Here is a 22,666-nt window from a genome sequence, read left to right as displayed (position 1 = left end):
ACAAGAGCAAAATAATTTCAAGTGGTAAGATCAAAGCCACAGAAGTGCAAAAGAGGCAGCTTCGCATTTTAAAAGCAGAATAAAATATGTACAGGTCTTGAAATGACAAACAGAAAAATCGAAATGTCTCAAGAGATTCAAAATTTAAGTTTCGTAAACCCAGGGTTTAAATGGCAAAAATTCAAATACCAATACAGAAATTATTACTGGACATGTATGTAGATATGAAACCTGCCAACAAATCAGATTTTCACATTTATTTAACTGGGCAAAGATGCACATCTCTTACGAAAAACAGATAAGGAACCTTTAAAAGTTAGTTCTGAATAATCTTTTGTGTGCAATATACATTGCATAAACTAAAAAATAATCTTAAGATTACTAATCCATTTTCTTATCTTCTGCTCTGCTCTTTTGTCAAGAGAAATAATATTTCTTTAGAAATTTCTCTGGAGGAAAAAAAAACACAGGTAACAGAATAATCTTTCATATTAACAAAGCCTCTGAAGCAATTAATTGAGGTGCAGTTTCAAAAGAATAGCCAATCACACAGTTATCCCTCTCCCACCAAACCCATTTCATTCCCCATGGATTCCTTCAGTGGAGTGTAAAAAGAGATAAACTATATTAGAAGTACAGTTCTAAGCATGCCAGACAATTATCTTAACACAGTTTTCTTTTCTATTCATTTCTTAGATCTAATGTTTTTAAGTTTTTAAAAAAGAACATTTGGGCCACAGTGCCCACCTGGGGAGAAACCCTATGCTACAGGGTCGGTTGAATTACTGGGCCATTATAATTTTCTTTCATCAGAACTATTTGTGAGCCACTCTTAAAATTTCTAAAAATATTTGTATGCTATATAGAGAAGATTCACAGCAGAAGCTATCATATTCCCTGCAAGTGTCATAGAGTATTAAGAACTATTATGTCCCACTTTAGCCTCATTCTTCTCTTTTGAAGAAACAGAAATAAAAAACTCTACAAAACACATCATGGCTGTTATGTTAGAGGAAGTACACAAAAAGATCTACATTTAAGCCATGAACTGAAACATTCAGTAAATCCCCCTGGTTCAGGTGGGGCTACTTTTGGGGAAAAGGGTATGGCATTGCACCCACAGGCTGTAAAACCATGCACAATGACTCTGGAGTAAAGCTCATGAAGTCAGCAGTACTGCAAAGAATTGTGCTGGATTGCATTTTTATTTCTCTCTTTCCCCAAGAGGCTTATTCACCTCCAAAACAGGAAAAACATATTTACTGGCTTTCTATTGCCTTATCAAAGGGGGGGGGACCAGATTACCTAATACTGCAGCAAATTTTAAATATTTCAAGCATAGGAGGGTGACCAAAATCTGCTGGTATATTATTACAGAAAGTCAGACCAGTTGTCTTAACACAGGAAGGAGTTTCAAAATAAAATGAAGGGGCAAGGAGAAGTCTCATTGCTGGCTTCTTTAGTTCCTATAAAATTTGCTTAGCAAATCTGAAATTAAGTCCACATGACTTAGCTATCTGGAATGACAGCAAGCAAGTCTGTTCATATACCATAAATTCTCTATTCATTCTCAAGCCATAAACTTTCATACGTAGCATTTAAGACCAGAAGATAGTCTGCTCAGCCATTCTGCCGCTATACCCCGAACCAACCATTTCCTGTATTTCTGCAGTTCCCCATTCACCATAGCCACGCTAACACTAAAAGGCCTTCCACATAATTAAAGCACAAAGTTACATATCCTTACCTGCTACTCCAGCTGAGGTCATGTGTACCTTGGTAGATTCTGGCTCAAATATATTATTCAGCATTTCCTTGCAATTGGAGTATGCGGCAAAATATATTGCTCTGAAAGGAAAACAAGTTAAATAGGATCAATACAATATAGCTTTGTAGTAAAACTAGTAACAGTGATGATAGTTGCATGGAAGTGCATGCCAAGCAGATAGGTCTCTTTCTCCATTGAAATATAAATGTACCATTGAAGGCAATAAAAGGAAGCAGTGCTAGTTCTTTCAGATGTTCTGCAGAAAGACCCCACCACACTCTGAACTTCCAATTCCTCTTAGATCTGCATCATAGGAATTACTAGAACCTGCTGTTAAGGGGTGGGTGGGGTAGAAACAATACACCATTTAGAATAGTACTGTAATCACAAGACAATGACCACCTTCCCTCAGACCTAAAAAGTTCTGACTTACAAAATGGCGAGGTCTGAACTGAGACAAGTTGGTATGTATCACCCTCTGTTGGATTCTTCAAGAGCACCAAGCAAGAGCAATACAGTGGTGCCTCTGGTTACGAACTTAATTCGTTCCGGAGGTCCATTCTTAAGCTGAAACCGCTCTCATCTTGAGGCGCGCTTTCGCTAATGGGGCCTCCTGCTGCGTGTGATTTCCGTTCGCATCCTGGGGCAAAAGTTTGCAACCAGGAGCAGCTACTTCTGGGTTAGCGGGGCTCATAACCTGAAGCGTTTGTAACCAGAGGTACCACTGTATTGAGATGCTGCCATACATTCGTACCTTGGTTCTCGAACGCGTTGGTACTCGTACGTTTTGGCTCCCAAACGCAGAAAACCCAAAGTAAGTCTTCCGTTTTTCAACGTTCTTTGGAAGCCGAATATCTGACGCAGCTTCCGCTTGATTGCAGGAAGCTCCTGCAGCCAATCGGAAGCCGTGCCTTGGTTTGTGAACGGTTCCAGAAGTCGAACGGACTCCTGGAATGGATTAAGTTTGACAACCAAGGTACCACTGTATTATGAAATCATTTCAATACAGTTTTATATTTACAAAAAAGAAAAGAGATTTAATAATATAATAATAATAATAATAATAAATTTTATTTATTTCCCGCCCTCCCCAGCCAAAGCCGGGCTCAGGGCGGCTAACAACAATAAAACAGTACAAAAGTACAGCATAAACAGCACTCTAAAATCATTCATTATAAAATTAATTAATTCAAGCCACTGGCAACCATTGGGCCAGAGCTCCACGAAGATTGCCGAGGGAGGGAGTCAGGCTGTGCCCTGGCCAAAGGCCTGGTGGAACAGCTCTGTCTTGCAGGCGCTGCGGAAAGATGTCAAGTCCCGCAGGGCCCTGGTCTCTTGTGACAGAGTGTTCCACCAGATCGGAGCCACAGCCAAAAAAGCCCTGGCTCTAGTTGAGGCCAGCCTAACTTCTCTGTGGCCTGGGACCTTCAAGATGTTTTTATTTGAAGACCGTAATTTTCTCTGTGAGGCATACCAGGAGAGGCGGTCCCGTAGGTACGAGGGTCCTAGGCCGTATAGGGCTTTAAAGGTTAAAACCAGCTCCTTAAACCTGATCCTGTACTCCACCGGGAGCCAGTGCAGCTGGTATAGCACCAGGTGAATGTGATCTCGCAGCGAAGACCCCGTAAGGAGTCTCGCTGCAGCATTCTGCACCCGCTGGAGTTTCTGGGTCAGTCTCAAGGGCAGCCCCACGTAGAGCGAGTTACAATAATCCAGTCTGGAGGTGACCGTCGCGTGGATCACAGTGGCTAGGTCAGGGCAAGAGAGGTAAGGAGCCAACTGCTTAGCTTGGCGGAGATGGAAAAATGCCGCCTTTGTTATAGCTGCAATCTGCGCCTCCATGGAAAAGGAGGTGTAGAAGATTACACCCAAACTCTTAACAGACGGTGCTGGGACTAATTGCACCCCCGCAAGAGATGCGAGTTGCCCCCCCCAATCCCATATCGTCCCGTTCCAGCCACAGGACCTCTGTCTTCGAAGGATTTAGCTTCAACCAGCTCCCATGTAACCATCCAGCCACAGCTTCCAAACATCTGGTCAGTGTGTCTGGGGCCGAGTCAGGATGGCCATCCATCAACAGATAGAGTTGGGTGTCATCGGCATACTGATGGCAACCCAGCCAAAAACTCCGAACAAGCTGGGCGAGGGGGCGCATAAAGATGTTGAAAAGCATCGGGGAGAGTATCGAACCCTGAGGTACTCCACACACCAAGGAGTGGCACGATGACAATTCCCCCCCAAGCGCCACCCTCTGTCCCCGACCAGAGAGAAACGAGCACAGCCCCCCACGTCGGCAAGGCGGTGGTCCAGAGGTTCGTGATCGACCATGTCGAAAGCTGCTGACAGATCTAGAAGAATCAGCAGCCCCGACCCACCTCGATCCAGCTGTCTACGAAGATCATCTGTTAGGGCAACCAGAGCCGTCTCGGTCCCATGACCAGCGCGGAAGCCAGACTGGAATGGATCCAGAGCCGATGTTTCATTCAGAAACCCACCAAGCTGTTCAGCAACCGCTCTCTCAATCACCTTACCCAGGAACGAAAGATTCAAAACCGGGCGGTAATTGGATAGATCTAAAGGATCTAATGATGTTTTATTTAAGAGCGGGCGCACCACTGCCTCCTTCAGTTCCCCTGGGAATGTCCCCGTGCCAAGGGACAAATTGATATCCCCCAGGAGGGTTCGCACCTCGTCTGGACACGCTCTAATCAGCCAAGATGGGTACCGGTCGAGAGGACAGGTGGTGGGCTTTCCAGCTCAGAGGAGTCTGTCCACATTGGCTGGGGATATCCGGTCGAAGTGGTCCAATACTGGACCCGAGGACAGTCGAGGGGCCTCCAGTTCCTTTATTGTATCCAAATTGGCAGGGAGGTCATGGCGGAGCAACAAGACCTTCTCCGCAAAAAAGCTCGCAAATGCCTCACAGCTGTGTGTCAAATTGTTATTTAAATTTGGCTGTCCCTCAAGGGACGTTAAAGACCTAATTATACTAAATAATTGCGCTGGGCGAGAGCTAGCGGATGCAATGGAGGCCGAGAAGTAAGACTGCTTAGCAGCCTTCACCGCCATCTCGTAGGTTTTCATAAAAGCCCTATAAGATGTTCTTGAGGCTCCTTCACGGGCACCCCGCCATACTCGCTCTAGCCGTCTGAGGTCCCGTTTCATTTTCCGGAGCTCCTCAGTAAACCAGGGAGTCCGGTTTCTGCGGGGTCGCAGAGGGCGCTTAGGTGCAATCTCATCGATGGCTGCCAGGAGCTGGGTATTCCAGCCCTCAACAAGCTCAGTCAATGAGTCGCCAGGGGGAGCAAGGTCCCGCAAGGCTTGGCGGAATCTATCAGGGTCCATCAGCCTCTGCGGGCGAGCCCAAATCGGCTCGCCACCTAAGCAGGGTGGGGGTGGAAAGTCAATCCTGGCTTTCAGAGCGTAGTGATCAGACCATGGCACCTTCATACCTACGCCAAAGATCAAATCCAGCGTGTGGCCTGCTTGATGTGTGGGGCCCAAAACAAACTGGGAGAGCCGTAGTGTCGCCATGGAAGACACCAGGTCCAGAGCCTGTGAGGAGGGAGTGGCATCATCAAGGATGTTGAAGTCCCCCAATACCAATAGGTTAGGGAACTCCAAGGCCCAGCCGGCCACCGCCTCCAATAGGCCTGACAGGGTGGCTGCTGGTGCGCTAGGTGGCCAGCACACCAGCCAGACAGCCAAGCTCTCCTCGGAGCCCCACACTAGGCCAACACATTCAATGCCGGGGATCGATGGTGATGGTAGAGCCCTGAAAGGACAATCTTCCCAGATTAATAATGCCACCCCTCCCCCCCGGCCCACAGTCCGCGACTGGTGGAGGACGGAGAAACCCTGCATTTAGAAATGCAGACACATAGCTGCAAGATAGGGAAAAAATATTCTTCTAAACAAAACAATAGACACCCAGAAGGGGGGCTTGCTTACAGCTGCAAGTTAACACAAGCAATGAAATGTTTTGGATGTTCAAAAGCGTTATGAATCACCTACTATCACAATTTCTCTCTCCACAGTCACTGAAGACAAAGAAAGTTGACCAGGCAACAGCTACATGTAGTAGGAGCACACAGTATACTTGCTAACACAGCTGGTGAATACAATTTTGTATTTTTATTTTGTGAACCACCCTGTGATCTTCAGATGAAGGCCCGTATACAAATTTAATTAATTAACTAATTAGAACTAAGTAGTAAAAAGTTCTTTAACACTTGAGCTAGGATTTTTTAAAAATCCAGCGTTTTTTAAAAAGTGGTCCACTTTTTTACAAAGGGACTTAAAATTGACACAGAGCACTCCCAAGCCCTTCCTTTCTCAACCTGTGGGTCCCCAGATGTTGTTGAACTACAACTACCATCACCCCTAGCTAGCAAGGCCAGAGCTCAGGGATGATGGGAGTTGTAGTCCAACAACATCTGGGGACCCACAGGTTGAGAACCGCTGCAAGCCATTTTCTGAAGAAGCTATTTAGATCCAGCACAAAAACTAGCGCTTCACTTCATTTTCATGTTGAGATATTTTAAAGTGCCTGATAGGCAAGTATATATATTTAGTTTTAAATGTTTAAAGCAGATAACAAACTACCCTAGTAAATACATATTTGTTGCAAAAATAAATAAATCATATAATCAACTTTTTGCAACATAGATAATCTTGCCACAAGGGGGCAGGAGAGAATTTTCTACAATCTTTTATTATATATATTATTTTAACAGCTTTGTTTCAAATTTGTGCTATTCTATATTACCTAAGTCCCGTAAAACATATTTAATCTACAAATAGTAATTAAGCACACACAAAGGAATACTTCTGTAATACTCTAAAATTTAACTGATGTACATTGACCTTTGAATGGTAGTAACATTTTGCATGTTATTAAAAAAAAAACCCCACATACAATCAGCAGAGGTTGCTATATGAACAGCCTCTAAGTCTTCATGAAACAGAACATTAAGTTAACATCATTAGCTCCTCAAACATGTGGCCTTTCACAAGGACCTGATAAAGTGGTTGTTTTACGTGATGTAATGAACAAAATGGAATCCATAATCAATGGTGTATGCTATACATGTTAAGAAACAAGCTTATTCAAACAGAGAGAAGCTGTTAAAGCTACTTAGTGGATGTTTAAATGAAACAAAAAAGTATTTGTCTATGGTTGATGACTGGAAAAAGTGTGCTATGTTCATTCATAAGCCTGAGAATACATTAGCAAATGGGCAAGCCTAGCATGAAAATTGGGTAAAGTCCACAGCCACATTTTAATGAGAAAGAGAGAGAAACAGGTTATTTCCTGAGGCTAATCTGAGACACAAAATACACAAGACTGCCTGCACCTTTCTATGGCTTAAGGAGCTATACACCAAACTATTGTATTTAAGATTATTAGAATACTAGTCTCATCTTATGTGATGCACCTTATTTTTGCCCACTTTCCTGGCAAATTAATGCAAGATGGCTTCTACAGAATAATCTCTTATTGACAAGTTTAAAAGGAAAGCATCTGGTGGGTGAGGAAAAATGAAGCGTTCGCCTTCAAGCCTCTTCCAGCTCTAATGCTGGACTCATATTACAGACACAAATTTATGGACCACAATATTAAAAAATACTGTGCACAACAGCACCCCCAAATATTTATGAAATAGAAAAGGGCTAGGTAAGAAGAAAAATGCTATTTCAGCAGAAACTTTTAGTAAGGAGTGGAGGTTGCAAAACTAGGATCTATCATCAAGACAGAAACCTATTTCATTTTATATATATATCCTGTGGTTTGTATTGTCTGTTATTTTGCACAATAAATGTGATTTATATGAGGCACTAACCAGCCAGAAATTAACTTTGGCTGAATTCCAACCCTAAAGTCAGGGTTTTAATATTAAGAAGCAAAGAGAATGGCTGTGAAGGAATTAGATACAGCTGCGATTTCTGAATGAGGAACAAGACAAAAAAAAGTTTTTACAGTGTTATTTTGTAGACACAATTCCATTAAATCAGCCACAGTGATTTTTTTACACAAGATGCCTGGGACTGCTGTATTAGCCCACTATTGTAATCTACACTTTGTTTTAAGAATATACAAATGGTCCTTCTTCCCTCTGCTTACCAAACAACTACAATTACTTGCCTACGTGGCAACAGCTTACAGCAGAACAAAAGCAAACAATATTTAGCATTATGGAAACTTTTAAGAAGAGCAATATCCAAAATGGAAATGATACAGTACTGCAAAAGAAAAAGGTTGCACACAAAGCAAAAAAACTACCTATAATAATAATATCATGTCTGAATACATCCATGACGTCTAAAGTGCTTCCCAGCAACCAAGTGAGAGTGGGCTGAAAGTTGGATCTGCCAGAATCAAATCTTTATTTCGTACAAAAGGTGGCTGGAGTGAATTCAGAGGAAACAGATCACTGCGTCTTAGTGCGCATCCAAAACTGGGCATGCAGCCACTGTGACTCATGCACAGAGCAGCTGTTTCTTGGCATATGCCTCCACCACTTTTGACATTACAATCTAATGATTTTTTTCCATCGCTCATTCCATACATTTATTGTCTTCTACAGAAACAAAGCAACAAATTATCTGCATTAAGTCTATTCTTCTGTTTCACTTGAGTATTTTGTACAGCATAAAAAACAGAAAACCTCTAGGACTTGTTGTCGACCTCCAAATGAAATCACATCAGTTTCACAGTGTAATCCTAGCTCTGTATTGCTGACTGCTGGGGAGAAGTGGGGGGTAGGATGCCAACTAGGTGCTGCTCTGCTGGCCTCCACCAGCAGAGGAGGAAGAGTGGTGATGGGCTTCACCATGGCAGAGATCACAGCTGCAGCCTAACATGTGGGAAGCTATCACTGGTGATAGTAAGTGGAAAGCCCTGAAATGGGGAGATTCAGGTGACAAGCACTAGTGGCTTTGGATTCAAATCCCCATGGATCCTCCAATGGACCCAGAACTCAGGTCACTCAGCCACCAGCACAGGCATAGCAATATGGAAGGAAGCACTGCCCTGCACTTCTGCTTCTGGTCAGTGCAAACTCACAGGGCTTTGAATGCAAATTTGATGCACTGGTCCTCCAAGCCCAATGTTAACATTGCTCTGCCGGTCTTTCTTTGGCAAAAATGGTATATAATACCCTTTATGCTTTGGGGGAACAACACCACAAAGTTAAAATTGATCATAAAAAAAAAAAAATACATTTGACAACCATGGTGCAAGTTTCAACTCAAAAAGCATGCTTATTTTGTGAAAATGTTGTTGGTCCAATAAACATATTGCCTGGAGGCTGGTGGGGAAGGAAATGGCAGGAATCGCCTCCCCCAGCAAAATCTGGAGACAAATCATTCGCTGACCCCACAAAAATGTTGCCCAGTGGCTTCAAAAGAAGGAAAAGTATTAGAAGATTTATTTGTGTGATAACATAATTACTTTGGAAAACTCTGCCCATCACCTAATCCTAAATAAGCTATGATAACATTTGTTCATTTTACCTGGATGGAGCCACGCCTACCAAATTAGGACCCAATCCCCGGAAAAGTGAGCGAGGGCCTTCCTTCTGTAAAATCATCCTGCAAAAGAAGCACACATGTAATAAAATACATATTTAGGAATACTGAAGTTATATTGAATCAAATAACTTTATTTTGAAGCACTAAACATATACAAACAGGCATATGTATACACAGCACTTTTCTACACCATAGAAACTAAACAAATGTTGGGGGCTCTTTTGTAATTTTGTACATTTTCCTTTTTTTTAAGCAAATCCCATGCTCATTGCAGGACTCTTTGTAGACAGGATCCCAGCCCAGCACAACTTCCACGCATTACATCATCCCACCCCTGTCTGACTGGGGACCTTGTCTACAAAGAGTTCTGAACTACTGTGAGCAAGTACTCCCCACCACCACCTTCCATAGTTTTTTCCTCCACTCTCACCCCCAGCCACACCATTCACTTCTTTTTTCCTAAATTGCATGCTGCATTGCTGCACCCTCGCTCCTTAAGCAACAACCATTCCTATGTATGCACTGTGCATGCAGAGAGCAGCTGCTGTTAGCATCTGTCCAACCACAGGATACTGTGGTCTTGAGGCCCACTGGTGGCCCCTGGCCCACAGTCGGAGAATGCTGACAACTGTTCTCGAGTCTACCCTACAATTACTCGCATGCAGGGAACCAGGGCTAAAACTACAGCACATAATGTTACTGCTGATTTTAATGTGCTTTTATGATCGAATGGTCCTGGTGATTTTATTCTTGCACACTTGTTTAATTTTGTGTTGCTGGCTGCCCTGTGCTCCTAACTAGAGGAAAGGTGGGATACAAGAATAATTTAAATTTGCAGTTGCTGAGAGCTGGGGCAGCTCCAACTATTCCTGGATGACACATATTAGTTAGACGTGTTCTAGTCTGGCTAAGGCCCGGCCATTGGAATTAGTCTCCCTTGGTTGCCCTGAGGCATGACCTTTTTACAGAGAACAAGGCAAGCTCCTGTTTCTTATGAATATTTTTTGATTATTTTTAATACCTGTTTTTAACTATTATTATAACTGCAAGGTACTTAAGAGGATTTTTTTTTTAATTTTAAAAAACCTACCCACCCACCATCATTTAGTTCACATGTAGCCCCAGAGACACAGAAGTGGGGGGAGAGACCTGATTTTTTTATATTATTTTTTTATTAAAGAGTTTCTTGATTTACAAAAGTGTTTGCAATGTCTCTCTCGTATCCCCCCCATGTAACATTTTTACAAATCAGTTTCATTTGTTGAGGCATTAGGAAGAAAAGGGGGAAAGGGGGAAAGAGGTGAAGAGGGGGGAAAAGATGGGTGGGGTCGGGTGACGATGTTTCTATTTTAATTACTATATGTAGGGTTTGGTGTCAGCGTTGCTTGTGCAGGTTTTTTGTTGTTCGCTTGTGTTCCTTTGGTGGTGAGAGAGGTTGGGGTTGGCCTAGGGTGTGGTTGTTCATTTGTGGTTGGCTGTGGTGGTCTTTGTTTTCATGCGAGTGGGGTGGGTGGGTGTTTTGGATCAGGTTAGCCATATTGATTTGTATGCTGTTGGTGGATTTTTGTCGTTGTCTTGTTGGGCTGTGCATGTGATAAAGGGGAGCCATACTGGGGTGAAGGTGTCTTCTTCTATTTGTGGGGAGAGACCTGATGAGCCTCAGCAAAGCCCCACTGCTCCACCAGCTGGCAAGTAGACCCTCCCCAGAGTCTGAAGTGGACATCCTCTTTAGGCTCCAGGGAGAGTCTCCTGGTGAGTCAGAGGGACAGCAGAGGCTTCCCTGACCAGCTCAAATGATGTGTGGGAAATCTTCTTCTGTGTGCAACAGCAGAGCTTTGTTGAGCTGACAGGCAGCTCTTAATTTCACGCAATTTCACTGATACGTGCAGGGGTTCAGAACGTAACCCCCGCGTAAACGGGAAGTCGCCTGTATATAAATTTTGTTAAATAAAAACTAAAAACTGGCCACATCAAAAAATGCCTTTAAAGAGAAATCACATTTCCTAAGAAGTCAGCACAGAATTTGTTTAAAGCTGGATGAGAAGAGTTAGACGATACAGGTATCAGGGAACAAGACACGGCACTTAACATTTGTGTATTTAAATTATAACCCTTAAAATATAGTGCTCCAAGGGCACTAGGAATTCAGGATGAATTCAGGTAACTTTAGGTTCAAAGCCAAATTTGTTATCTAATCAGCATGTTGCAATATGCACCATATTATGCTTATCAATACAGATAAAGTGTCCAATAAGGTCAAATTTTCTTTAAAGCACTTCTTGTTCAAACAAAAATACAGGTTAATGGCATAAAAAACTAAGCAATCTACAAACAATGTTGCAAGAGACATTCACTTGGAACTGTTTGAACTGATCCAAGTACCTACATTCATTTCAACACAGTGGTTTAAAGATTCAGTTTATTTATGCAGGCTGCACTAGAATAAAAATCTCGTTCTGCCTCATTCTTCTATCCAAGTGCAAGATCAGAAGTCACGTTTGAAGCATGTAGTTTTAAAAAGGATTTGCTTGTAAATTACACTGTGCCATTTGTAATCACCACTGAGAGGTCTGAGGTATGTTGCACAGCTGGATTCCTGAATGCCAATGCATCTAAGATTCATTATGTAAGGTATGATTTTGCAATCTTAACTATGGAGTATGTCACTGCACAACAGCAACAACAAACAGTACAGCAAGCAATACATGAAACATACTGCAGGAATTGTAGTTAATGTCATTGTTACGTTTAAAGCCATTTCTTAATCTTAAAAGGCAAACTTTAATTCAGTTTGAAATTGGCAGGCATGCCACCATTAAGTATCCCACAGGGTGCAGATCCTGATTCTACAACTAGGGGGGGGGGGGACCCATGAGGAATACAGCAGCCTTCCAGGCACTTTAGTTGCCACTCCTTAACATTTCTCAGTCCCATAAGCACAAATAATTATTAAAGTGAGTGAAGTATGAAAGGCTCAGTACCCCACAGTTGCTTATGCTTTTAGAAAACTTTAGAAAAGGCAGCATGATTGAAGACAACCCATCAGCCCATTCTCAGCACAGGAGGATGGATCCCTCTTTTCTTACAATGGATCCCTCTTCTTACAATGACACTGTAAGACAGGTCATTATTACCTATCCGTGTTGTAGATGGGATAAGGTGGCTGGGGCTGAAAAGACAGAATGCCCAAAGTAGGACTTCCTAGTTCAACACAACTATTAGCTAAAAACAAATCTGTAAAAGCAACTACTTTGTAAAAGTCGCTTACTGTCTGAGAAATACTGATGAAAATACATTTTAATCTACTTCTTCTTTATGGGTTTTCTGCCAAATGATTTCTCTGCGCTTTTCTATCAGAACCGTTTTGTCCTTTGGACTCAGATCTAAATTTGTAATCCTACTTACGTAAGAACTACAGAAACATAAACTGTTCACAGTTCATATTGAAAGATGCCCCAATCATTCCATGTTATAAATCCTACAACTGCAAGCTGCAAAGAAAACTCAAGAACACAACGCTGTATTCTCAAAAATTAATAAACATATTATTTCAAAAATAGCAACACTTGGGTTCTTCATGCAGTGGTTGTTCGTTGTCGCACCTTATCAGCAGCAATCTTTCATCTGTCTGATAGCCAGACCACTTCAGATTCCTTTAAACTACCATGAGAAACAGTTTTCAGCCTATATTACAGACTTTTCCCCTGATGCCCTCCAGACATTTTAGACAACACCTGCCTGATAAGTTACAGCCCCAAACATATAGAGGGCATCAAGCGAGGAAAGGGTGGAATAAACCAATTACCCAACCAAGGAGGGAGGGACACAGCACAGTCCCCACCACTATGACGCTAGCTTTGCAATGGAATAGCTTGTTATACAAATGCTCGCCTAATCAACAATCTCCTTGGAACGCATGTGTTTGATAAGTGGGACCTGAGTGTACATTAAAGGTGCCAGATGCTCACCTGTGGGGAAGGAATTCCACAATTTAGGGGCTGTCACAGAAAATGCCCTCTCCTGGATTACTCCTTCCCTCATCCTCTGAGGGTGATAGTAGTCTTAACACCCAAGAATGTATGTAGGAATGAGGCAGTCATGCTATGCTCTAAACTGGGTTGATGGCCAGACAGCTGTCACACTGAAGAGATAGAATTATAATTCCGAAATATTGTTACAGAATTCTTTCTAGAGACCAATTGTATCTCAAGACAGGAAGCCAAAATGCAAAGGATTGTGCAGCAGGCCATTATTATTATTTTCCATTTCAAGGACTTAGCTTCCTTCAAGAAATCTAAATTTGCTAGTCAGAAGACAACCATTTCTGCAAATATTTAACCTTCAAAAGTGTGAATGAAATATAGATTAACAGTTAACGCTAACATCCAGAGATTCCAGGGTATCCAGTATGAATTATTGTCAACAATCAGATATCAGTGCAAGAAGAAATGGAGAAGGCAAGACCCCGTTTATCCATGACAAGTATATCAGAGCACAGTAATCAGACACTTTTGTTTTTGGTACCCATTAAAGATGGATCAAAATGGTGGGTTTCAGCTGGCAGGGCACATTCTTGTCTGCAAATAGGATTGCACCTTGTCTTAAGTATGGGAGGTTGTGCACAAACCGTGACCTGGAGCTTACTTTCTAAAACCTGAAAACTCAAGCTCAGAAGCAACCAACTTCAAAAGAAGGTGCCATAAAGATAACAGAAGAAAAGTCATTTATTGCTTGTTTTGTGATGACCCATGACAGGAATCTGTGGCACGCCCACCCTAGTAAGATGTGTCTGTCTCCCTCATTATTGGCTTTCAAGAGAAATTTAAAAACATTCCTGTTTACCTAGGCATGTTATGGCTGAAAGACATTGTTCTTGGCAACCCTGAGATAACTGGTTGAGAATGTTTTAAACTGTTTTTTAGAATGTTTTAAAATTGTTTTTAGTATTTAAAAAATATATTTTGTGACTGCTGTGTCTGCTGCTCTGGGCTCCTTTCTCTGGGAAGAAGGGTGGGATATAAAGCAAATAAATAAATGAACATAGGATACTGTGTACAGTACTCTGGTTTACCATATAACCAAGACAGTCACATTTTTACAGTAATATCAAAATCCTGCAGAACCTCACACTGCAAGTCAGAGGAGTAAGGAGAAGCCAAGGAAGACTACCTACAGCAGATGAAGTGCATCTTCAGCATGTCTTATTTGAATTTTTCCTTATATAATTTTCTCTTTTCAAGGGGCATAAGGGTATACAGTGATAGCTCGGGTTACATACGCTTCAGGTTACAGACTCCGCTAACCCAGAAATAGTACCTCAGGTTAAGAACTTTGCTTCAGGAGGAGAACAGAAATCGTGCTCCGGGGGTGCGGCAGCAGCAGGAGGCCCCATTAGTTAAAGTGGTGCTTCAGGTTAAGAACAGTTTCAGGTTAAGAACAGACCTCCGGAACGAATTAAGTACGTAACCAGAGGTACCACTGTATAGCAAAAGGGCACCTTTCAGCAGACTTAAAAACAGGAAAACTCAAGGAGGGTTGGTACTCACTTTAAGCAATGGAGAGGCCCTGGGGAAACTCTAGTTACACGATTAACACTGGCACCATTCACAGTATTCAGCTGAACTTCAGAGATGTAGAGTGTAACAGAGGAAGACTGCAGCCGTGTTTTTACAACTTCTAGTGGACATGTCAGAATCGCACCTACGGTGCCCCCACATCTGCAAAGAAGAAGAAAAAAATAGTAAGTCATCAAGGAATGCGGAATGTCTACAATCAAGCAATTTTACAAGATGGTATAAGATAGCCAGGAACTGTGGCAAGACTCTTGACAGAGGAATACTTCCTTCCAAAAGTAGCAAAGCTTTGGTGTAGTATTGCCCTTGTGTTATGCTTTGTTGGCAGTGCATGCATGTACGACATTTAACAGAGACATGCACTTCCTGTAAGAAATCCTCAGCAAATTGTTTGATAATATGGATTTCAGTATTGCTTCTGTACTGAAACAACTAAAGATTGCAACTCATTCTTTCTAAAAAAGTTCTTTGTTGACAGCTCCTTTCATAAGCATTCAGTACTTAATTTCTATCATTCGCTTAATCTTGTAAATATGGCTGAATAGCTAAGGCTTCTAATATTCATTATCAGATCTAACTCAAGTTGAAGCCGATTGCATTCTCTCAACCTTCTTTTAAGTTACCCAAGATATACAATTAGACTTTCTAGTTCAGTTGTTTAAAATTGCATCATACAATGTTCCAGTGTTTTCCTATATGATTTTGCATGCTATACTGTGCTATATTAGCAGAATTACGATAGTGTTAGGGAGGGGTAGAGAAAGACTTTTGAATGCTGGTGATGAGTGATGATTGGATGAGCGTTTGAAAGGGGTTTTCAATGTTGGGGGTATGACACTTGAGAGTCAGTGGAGTGGAGAGTGGAGCTGAGAAAGGGTGTGAAAGTTGGTGGAGGATGGGAAGCAGGGTTTGTTAGTTAAGAACTATAGGGAAAGCAATATAATAGCAACTGATGTCACTGTAATAAGATAACAATTAACAATAAGATGTTATTACATCTGTAATAAGATAACAAAATCATATGCCTCAATTAATCATATAACCTTTGTTTATTATTTCTCTTTAACAAATCAATTGTCATTACACTGCATGTCTCTTACTTGACTCTCTCAAAAGTGAAGTCTTTAGATAAATATTATCTGTGGTGGCAGCAGAAATAAAGAAGAATGAGTGAAATACCCATCAAAAAAACCCCCAGCTCATAGCTGTACATCTTATTAAGAATGAAAAAGTGGTACAGGGCTGAGTGGAGAGTGCCAGAGCGTCTCAGAGAAGGAGGGGTGGAGGCTACACACATGAATGCAGAAAATTGCCTGCTGTGTAAATGTTTAGTTTCTTGGACTAGTTATTCTAGTAACACTACTGTAATTTGGCATATGTTCAAATACACCAAAGCAGCACATGAAAAACTGCCAGAAAATAAGCAAAAATAGAAAGCCAACAAAGCACAGTGGACATATTCAAATATTGTGCTACAAAAATAAAATGTGCACCCTTAATTTGAGGCATGTTCAATGCTATTCTTAAAATTCAGAAAGCTCTAATCCTTGAGGCCTTTGGTGCTGAAAGGGCCAACCAAATTGAAACTATAGGCACCTCTGTTTTTCACTTGCCACCTTCCATCATGGTGAATGCTCTATAGCTTGCTGGCAAGCAACCACTGTCCCTCCCAAGCATGAAGCTGTGAAGATGGATGGGAATCATCCCAAGAGCTGTGCCTGCTGCTTCCCCCAGCTCAAGTTTCAGAGGAAGGCTAGAAGTTATTTGGCAAATGTGTGGCCAAGGATCCTGCTCTTTTTTTTTAAATAAATTTTTATTAATTTTCCAAACACAAAATAAAAAAAAACAAACAATACACAATACACCGACATACAAACATATAAACATGTATAATTTCATAACCATTTTTTCATAAACCTTACTTTCCGGACTTCCCCATACCTCCCCTTTTCTGCATCCTTGTTTTGTATTTCTTCAGCAACTCCTCAGTCAACTAATTATTCAATTCAATTTCTTTTAAGTTCTTCTAATATTGTTAATTACAGCTGCAATTCTCTGTTTCCCAACCCCTTGACATTTTAACATTCCTGAATTTTACAACAAGTTCTAAGATAAACTTTGAATTTCTTCCAATCTTCTTCCACTGTCTCTTTCCCCTGGTCACGGATTCTGCCAGTCAACTCCGCCAGTCCCATGTAGTCGATCACCTTCGTCTGCCATTCTTCCAGTGTGGGTAGTTGTTGTGTCTTCCAATACTTTGCTAGAAGAATCCTTGCTGCTGTGGTCGCATACATAAAAAACGTCCTGTCCTTCCTTCTCACCAATTGGCCGACGATGCCCAGGAGAAAAGCCTCAGGTTTTTTAGGGAAGGTCCATTTAAGAACCTTCTTAATTTCATTATAGATCATTTCCCAAAAAGCTTTTATCCTCGGGCAGGTCCACCAAAGGTGATAAAAAGTACCTTCAGTCTCATTACATTTCCAACATTTGTTATTGGGCAGATGATAAATTTTTGCAAGCTTGACTGGGGTCATGTACCACCTATACATCATTTTCATAATGTTTTCTCTTAAGGCATTACATGCCGTAAATTTAGTACCGGTGGTCCACAGCTGTTCCCAGTCAGCAAACATAATGTTATGACCAATATCTTGTGCCCATTTTATCATAGCTGATTTCACCGTTTCATCCTGTGTGTTCCATTTCAACAGCAGATTATACATTCTCGACAGATTCTTAGTATTGGGTTCTAACAGTTCTGTTTCTAATTTTGACCTCTCCATCTGGAAACCTATTTTCCTGTCCTGTTTAAATGTCTCGTTTATCTGAAGGTAGTGCAACCAATCTCGCACTTTGGACTTTAATTTCTCATAACTCTGTAATTTAATTTTTCCCCATCTTGTTCTAAAATTTCACAATATTTTGGCCATTTAGACTCCATATTAAGTTTTTTCACCTCTTTAGCTTCCATTGGTGACAACCACCTGGGAGTTTTACTTTCCAATAAATCTTTATACCGCATCCAAACATTATATAATGCTTTCCTAACAATATGGTTTTTGAAACCTTTATGCAGTTTTACCTTATCATACCATATATATGCATGCCAGCCAAATCTATTGTCAAACCCTTCTAGATCCAAAATGTCTGTATTCTCAAGAAGTAGCCAATGTTTCAACCAGCAGAAAGCCGCCGATTCATAGTAGAGTCTTAAGTCCGGCAGGGCAAACCCCCCTCTATCTTTTGCATCAGTTAGAATCTTAAATTTTATTCTGGGCTTTTTGCCCTGCCAGACAAATTTAGATATATCTTTCTGCCACTTCTTGAAAGGATCCTGCTCTTTGACTGCAGCTTGGTGAGATCACTACAGGCACCTCTGCCAAGCAATGGTCAAAGCTGCCATACTTTCTCTGCTCCCTGCCCCTTTTCCTGAAAGAAAAGGGGACTAGTTCCCTTGGTAAAGGCAATCTAAATTAAGCTGGTAGAGAAGGCGGGGAAACAACCTGGTGACCACAATTTTTGGCTTGGATATTGAGCCTAGGCAAAAACTATGGTCCCCTAATGGTTGCAGAATGCTATCAGTCAAATGCTCTTTGCTGCTCAAGTGTCCTTCAAATTGGAATCTGCCTCCTCATGAAAACCAAGTAGATTAAATTTCTGCATTTTTAAAGAGATAACACTTGCTTGTGAGCAGTACAGGAGCACTAGGCTTTTGTCATTAGGTCTGTCATTAGGTCTACAGGCGAACAGTCAAGCATAGTTATTTGAGGCATAAAGACAACAATAAACTCTCATCTAGATTACGTTTCATGCCAGTGACCTAGATGTATCACTTTACCAACCCTTTCAACTATCTTGTCTTTGCACCAACACCAAAGTAGCATCAAGTAAGCTTCCAAGTTTATAAATAGAAATGAATTACAATGTGCATTTTCAACTTCATTCATGTGATTTACCCTCTGGTGAAGAGACATTCTCTCAATTACAGTAAATGATACCACGTCATGCAGCCTTTTAATATTATTTTACTAGTTCTGACTATGAGATGCTTTTATGAACAACTACTTGTGTGATCTATACAGAATAATATTTCAGAATTGCCTTTGAACCCTGCCCGGGACCTATTTTTACCCTCCATTTAGAATTCTGTTTTGTTACATTAAATTTCCTCCAAATGATCAAAATTATAGGCTGCTTACTTAGATAAAACTTCACACTTGAATGCCACTTTAGGCATGAACAAGCGTAAGGAAGCCTTGGGCTCTCATGCTTCCTCCTCCCCAGTGTGATTGGAAGGAGGAATCTGGAAGCTTTCACTCCTCTTGACAGTCAAACTAGGGAAGATGAAGTGAAGGGGGGACACAAACCAGAGATTTAACTATGCTTGCTGATGTTACACTAGTTTAGTGTGACATCCTAATGTGGGTGTTCCATACTTAAAGAAGTGAGAATCTAGAACAATGTAAAACACTGTAGCCAAAGTGGGAAATATTGGACTAGGTAGTCAAATAGGTTAATCTGGTTTAACGACAGCTTCTGATGCCGCTCTCTGGTGGTACAGCCTCATGAATGGACCATATCAGAAGAACTGAAGCTGCTAGTTTCAACAACACAGAATGCACTGCTTTCTGTCTGAGCTACAAGGAACTAGAATCATTTGGTACAAAGAACTAAACATATTTTACACATATATACATATGTTTACTGCCCAGCATTTTGTACTTCAGGTACATGTTTTTCTAAAATGAAGTTTCCCAAAATAAGATCTGCACACAAAAACTGAAAGCGTTCAACAGAGCTCTTAAAGAAAACAAATGTTATTTCTGTACGAATTAGTCAGACAGCCAGGTGCCTAAAATGGGACTAAAGTGTCTACTCTTAACAGAACATGGGGGACTCTGTATTGAAAGATTCTTTTTTCCTACCTGGACTGTTTATTTACCAAGCTTGTTACCAGAAATATAGCAAAGGAAGCAACAAGTGATTTGTCTGCATCAACCTGGAAGGTCATTAAGACAAACAGGTACCAGCAGTACTGCAAACAAAATCTATACATATACAGCCACAAATACTTTTTATTATAGGTTGGACTCTTAATAAGCAGTCAGTTTAAAATGTTCAATAGCTCCTATTTTCTGTTATCACATAGCATTAAGCTATTTTAACTGCATTAGCAGAGCATTATCTCTACAACATGAAGTCTTAATAATATTATTTGGGTTTGACTTAGCTCAGTGACCAGCACAGATAAATATATGAACTGTGCTAGCTGAACAGCTAAAGAACCTGAGCAATACCAAATGAACTAAATAGTAAGTTCCCTTTCCCAGTTCTTTATACCTTTTCTTGCATCTAACAAAACCTTTGAAACAGGTAACAGAACTCATTATGAGTAAGAGTATCTCAGGAAACAAGCTTAACTCCCACATTTCAAGGTCAGTTTGCAGAGCTGAAACTTAAAAGATCAGTTATGCATTTATGCATAAAAAGAGTCATTGGATGCACTTCATCCTATTCTCTGCTTTACAGCTCTTTTACAGAGTGCTTTACAATCTATGTGTGTGCATACACATTGTCTCCATTATTTAGCCTGTCAATAATCAGCCAGGTTCAGGGCTAATTACTGTGAGTGGGACAGATAGTTTATTTAAAAAATTAATGAGTATACAAAAATGAAGGGAGAGTAGTCATCAACCTTTGCCTCCATTTTATGTATTTTGTGTATCAAGTGAAAAGAAATCAAAGAATCACAGAATCATGGAATTGTAGAGTTGAAACATACAAACTACTCTTATATTAGCTCTCCTTCCCATGTTTTGTGTAACACTCAAAGCAGCTCTAAAATATATGAGCTTCTGAAAGCGGGGCTTCCCTTTCAGATTGTTTGGAAGCTGCAACAACCACAGAATGCAGCAACAAGGCTGAGTGTAGGCAATTCAGGCCAAATACACACATTTTGCTGGTACCAAAATATATATATTCTGGTTGGCAGTCCACTTCTGTGCACAGTTTAAGATGTCAACACATCTAAATTACACCTATAGGACCTGGTGCAAAATATTTGCATTTCACCCATTGACAACTACGTAATATTTCAATACATTATCTGACAACTGAGCACCGCTCACTGCCTTGCTTCCTCTCTAAGCACTTTAGTATGGTGGCAACTACCCTTCGGAACTCCCTCCCACCGGATATCAGAAGCCTTCTGTATGTTTTTTCCAGAATGTGCTATAGATGTTCCTCTTTCAACAAACCTTTTAAAATACATATAGCATTTGGTATCTGTCTTTGGAACTAAATTGATTTTATGTGTGCGCTGTTGCTTTAAACTATATTAATCATTTTTTTAAAAAAAAAATGTAATTGTTTTAAAGGTGTGTTATTATGTGTTGAATCGATTCAGGATGCTCCTTGGGAAGTGATTCATAAATGAAACAAAAAACTACCAAGCTATTGCTGGATCTATGAGAGGAGTATTCATCTATTGGTTAGTTTACATGGACATAAAAATGTGAGTTGCTTTCCTGGATCAGGCTAAAGTTTTAATGAAATGAGAGCTATTTCTGCGAGCGATCAGTGAGATGCCACCAGACAACTAGCACAATGAACATCAAGGAAGAGATAACCACTCTGTTTGCCCTGAAACTTCATAGTGTTATGAACATGGAGATTCCATTATTGGTTGGAGCTATAAAAGTAAACCCTCCTCATAGAGGAATTTGTTGATTAAAAAAAAATGCTATCCACATCAATGGCTCAAGACATGGCACCAGTGCATCATTTAGAGACGCAGATGGTGAAACATATGAGGACTAAGTTTGCTGATACTTGGCAGGAAAGGTAAGGTTCAAAATGACATTCATTTTTTTAAAAATCCTAATATAAGTAAAGTAAGAACAGTCAAAGCTTTGGTACTATTTTCAAGACAAACTGTGTTTTTCTGAGAAGTTAGCAATGACTCAAATAATCTGAGCCAACACCAATATTAAGCAAAACTGCATTTCTAATTTTCAGAAACCATATCAGGTTTTTCATCAACCTCAAATGACCCTGGAAGGAAAGTCCAACTCTAACAAGAATCTTATTGTGACAGTTAAGGTAATAGTTACCTATAAAGCAAAGTTAACAGACAGACCTAAAGAAGAGCTGTAAAAACTTTATTTTGAACATACGTATTTCTAAAACCTGCAGGTGGCAAGCACTATCTTAAGAGGCATTATTTCTTTAATTGGATAGCTGTGGTATGAGAGCCACAAAACCAAGTCAAAAACAGATTCATAGTTGGAATAATAGTATCATTTTTAGGAAGGAACTATAAATGATGGAATTTGGTATCAGGATTTGAGTCTTAATACTGACGGGGGTTTTTTAATTGCAGACTTGCACAGATACAGAGGGGAGGGGAGACACTGTTGACATTTATGAAGAATTGAACACAGAACTCAATATTCTTATAGGAGTCCCTCTTTGCTCACATCCAACTCAAGGAAAACTTTCCACAACACATACTATATTGCTACAATAATGAAACAATCCAGGTGTCAGGCTCTGGACATTATTGGCAGAAACTGCTTGCATCCAAGCTCACTTTCAACCTCCTGCAACAGACCATAGTAATGGGCTGTAAGAAATTTACTACATCCAGGCAACCGTCAAGCTTCAGAAATCCTCAAGTAAATGATTAGCCATACAAGCTGCTGAAAGCCCAGGCAAAAACCATATTTGTACAGCAACACAGGAAGAAGCCTACTGTTGTCAAGATAGTTAAAAAAAAAAAAGAGACAGGCAT

At 40.7% G+C, this 22,666-nt stretch overlaps 1 protein-coding gene across 2 annotated transcripts in view; it reads right to left on the bottom strand.

The window, feature by feature from the left end:
• Positions 1-22,666, bottom strand: part of SLC25A36 (solute carrier family 25 member 36) — a 45,799-nt gene that overhangs the window by 12,423 nt on the left and 10,710 nt on the right. For both annotated transcript variants that reach the window (XM_081006571.1, XM_081006572.1), the window contains exons 2-4: positions 14,848-15,018; positions 9,284-9,361; positions 1,748-1,848 (exon numbers count right to left, since the gene is read on the bottom strand). In XM_081006571.1, coding sequence (XP_080862697.1) covers positions 1,748-1,848; positions 9,284-9,361; positions 14,848-15,018 — 350 coding nt within the window. The remainder of the gene's footprint in view (positions 1-1,747; positions 1,849-9,283; positions 9,362-14,847; positions 15,019-22,666) is intronic.

Source organism: Podarcis pityusensis, assembly GCF_964106645.2.
Source record: "Podarcis pityusensis genome assembly, chromosome: 5".
NCBI classification, from domain to species: domain Eukaryota; kingdom Metazoa; phylum Chordata; class Lepidosauria; order Squamata; family Lacertidae; genus Podarcis; species Podarcis pityusensis.
This window is presented reverse-complemented; position numbering and strand designations above follow the sequence as displayed.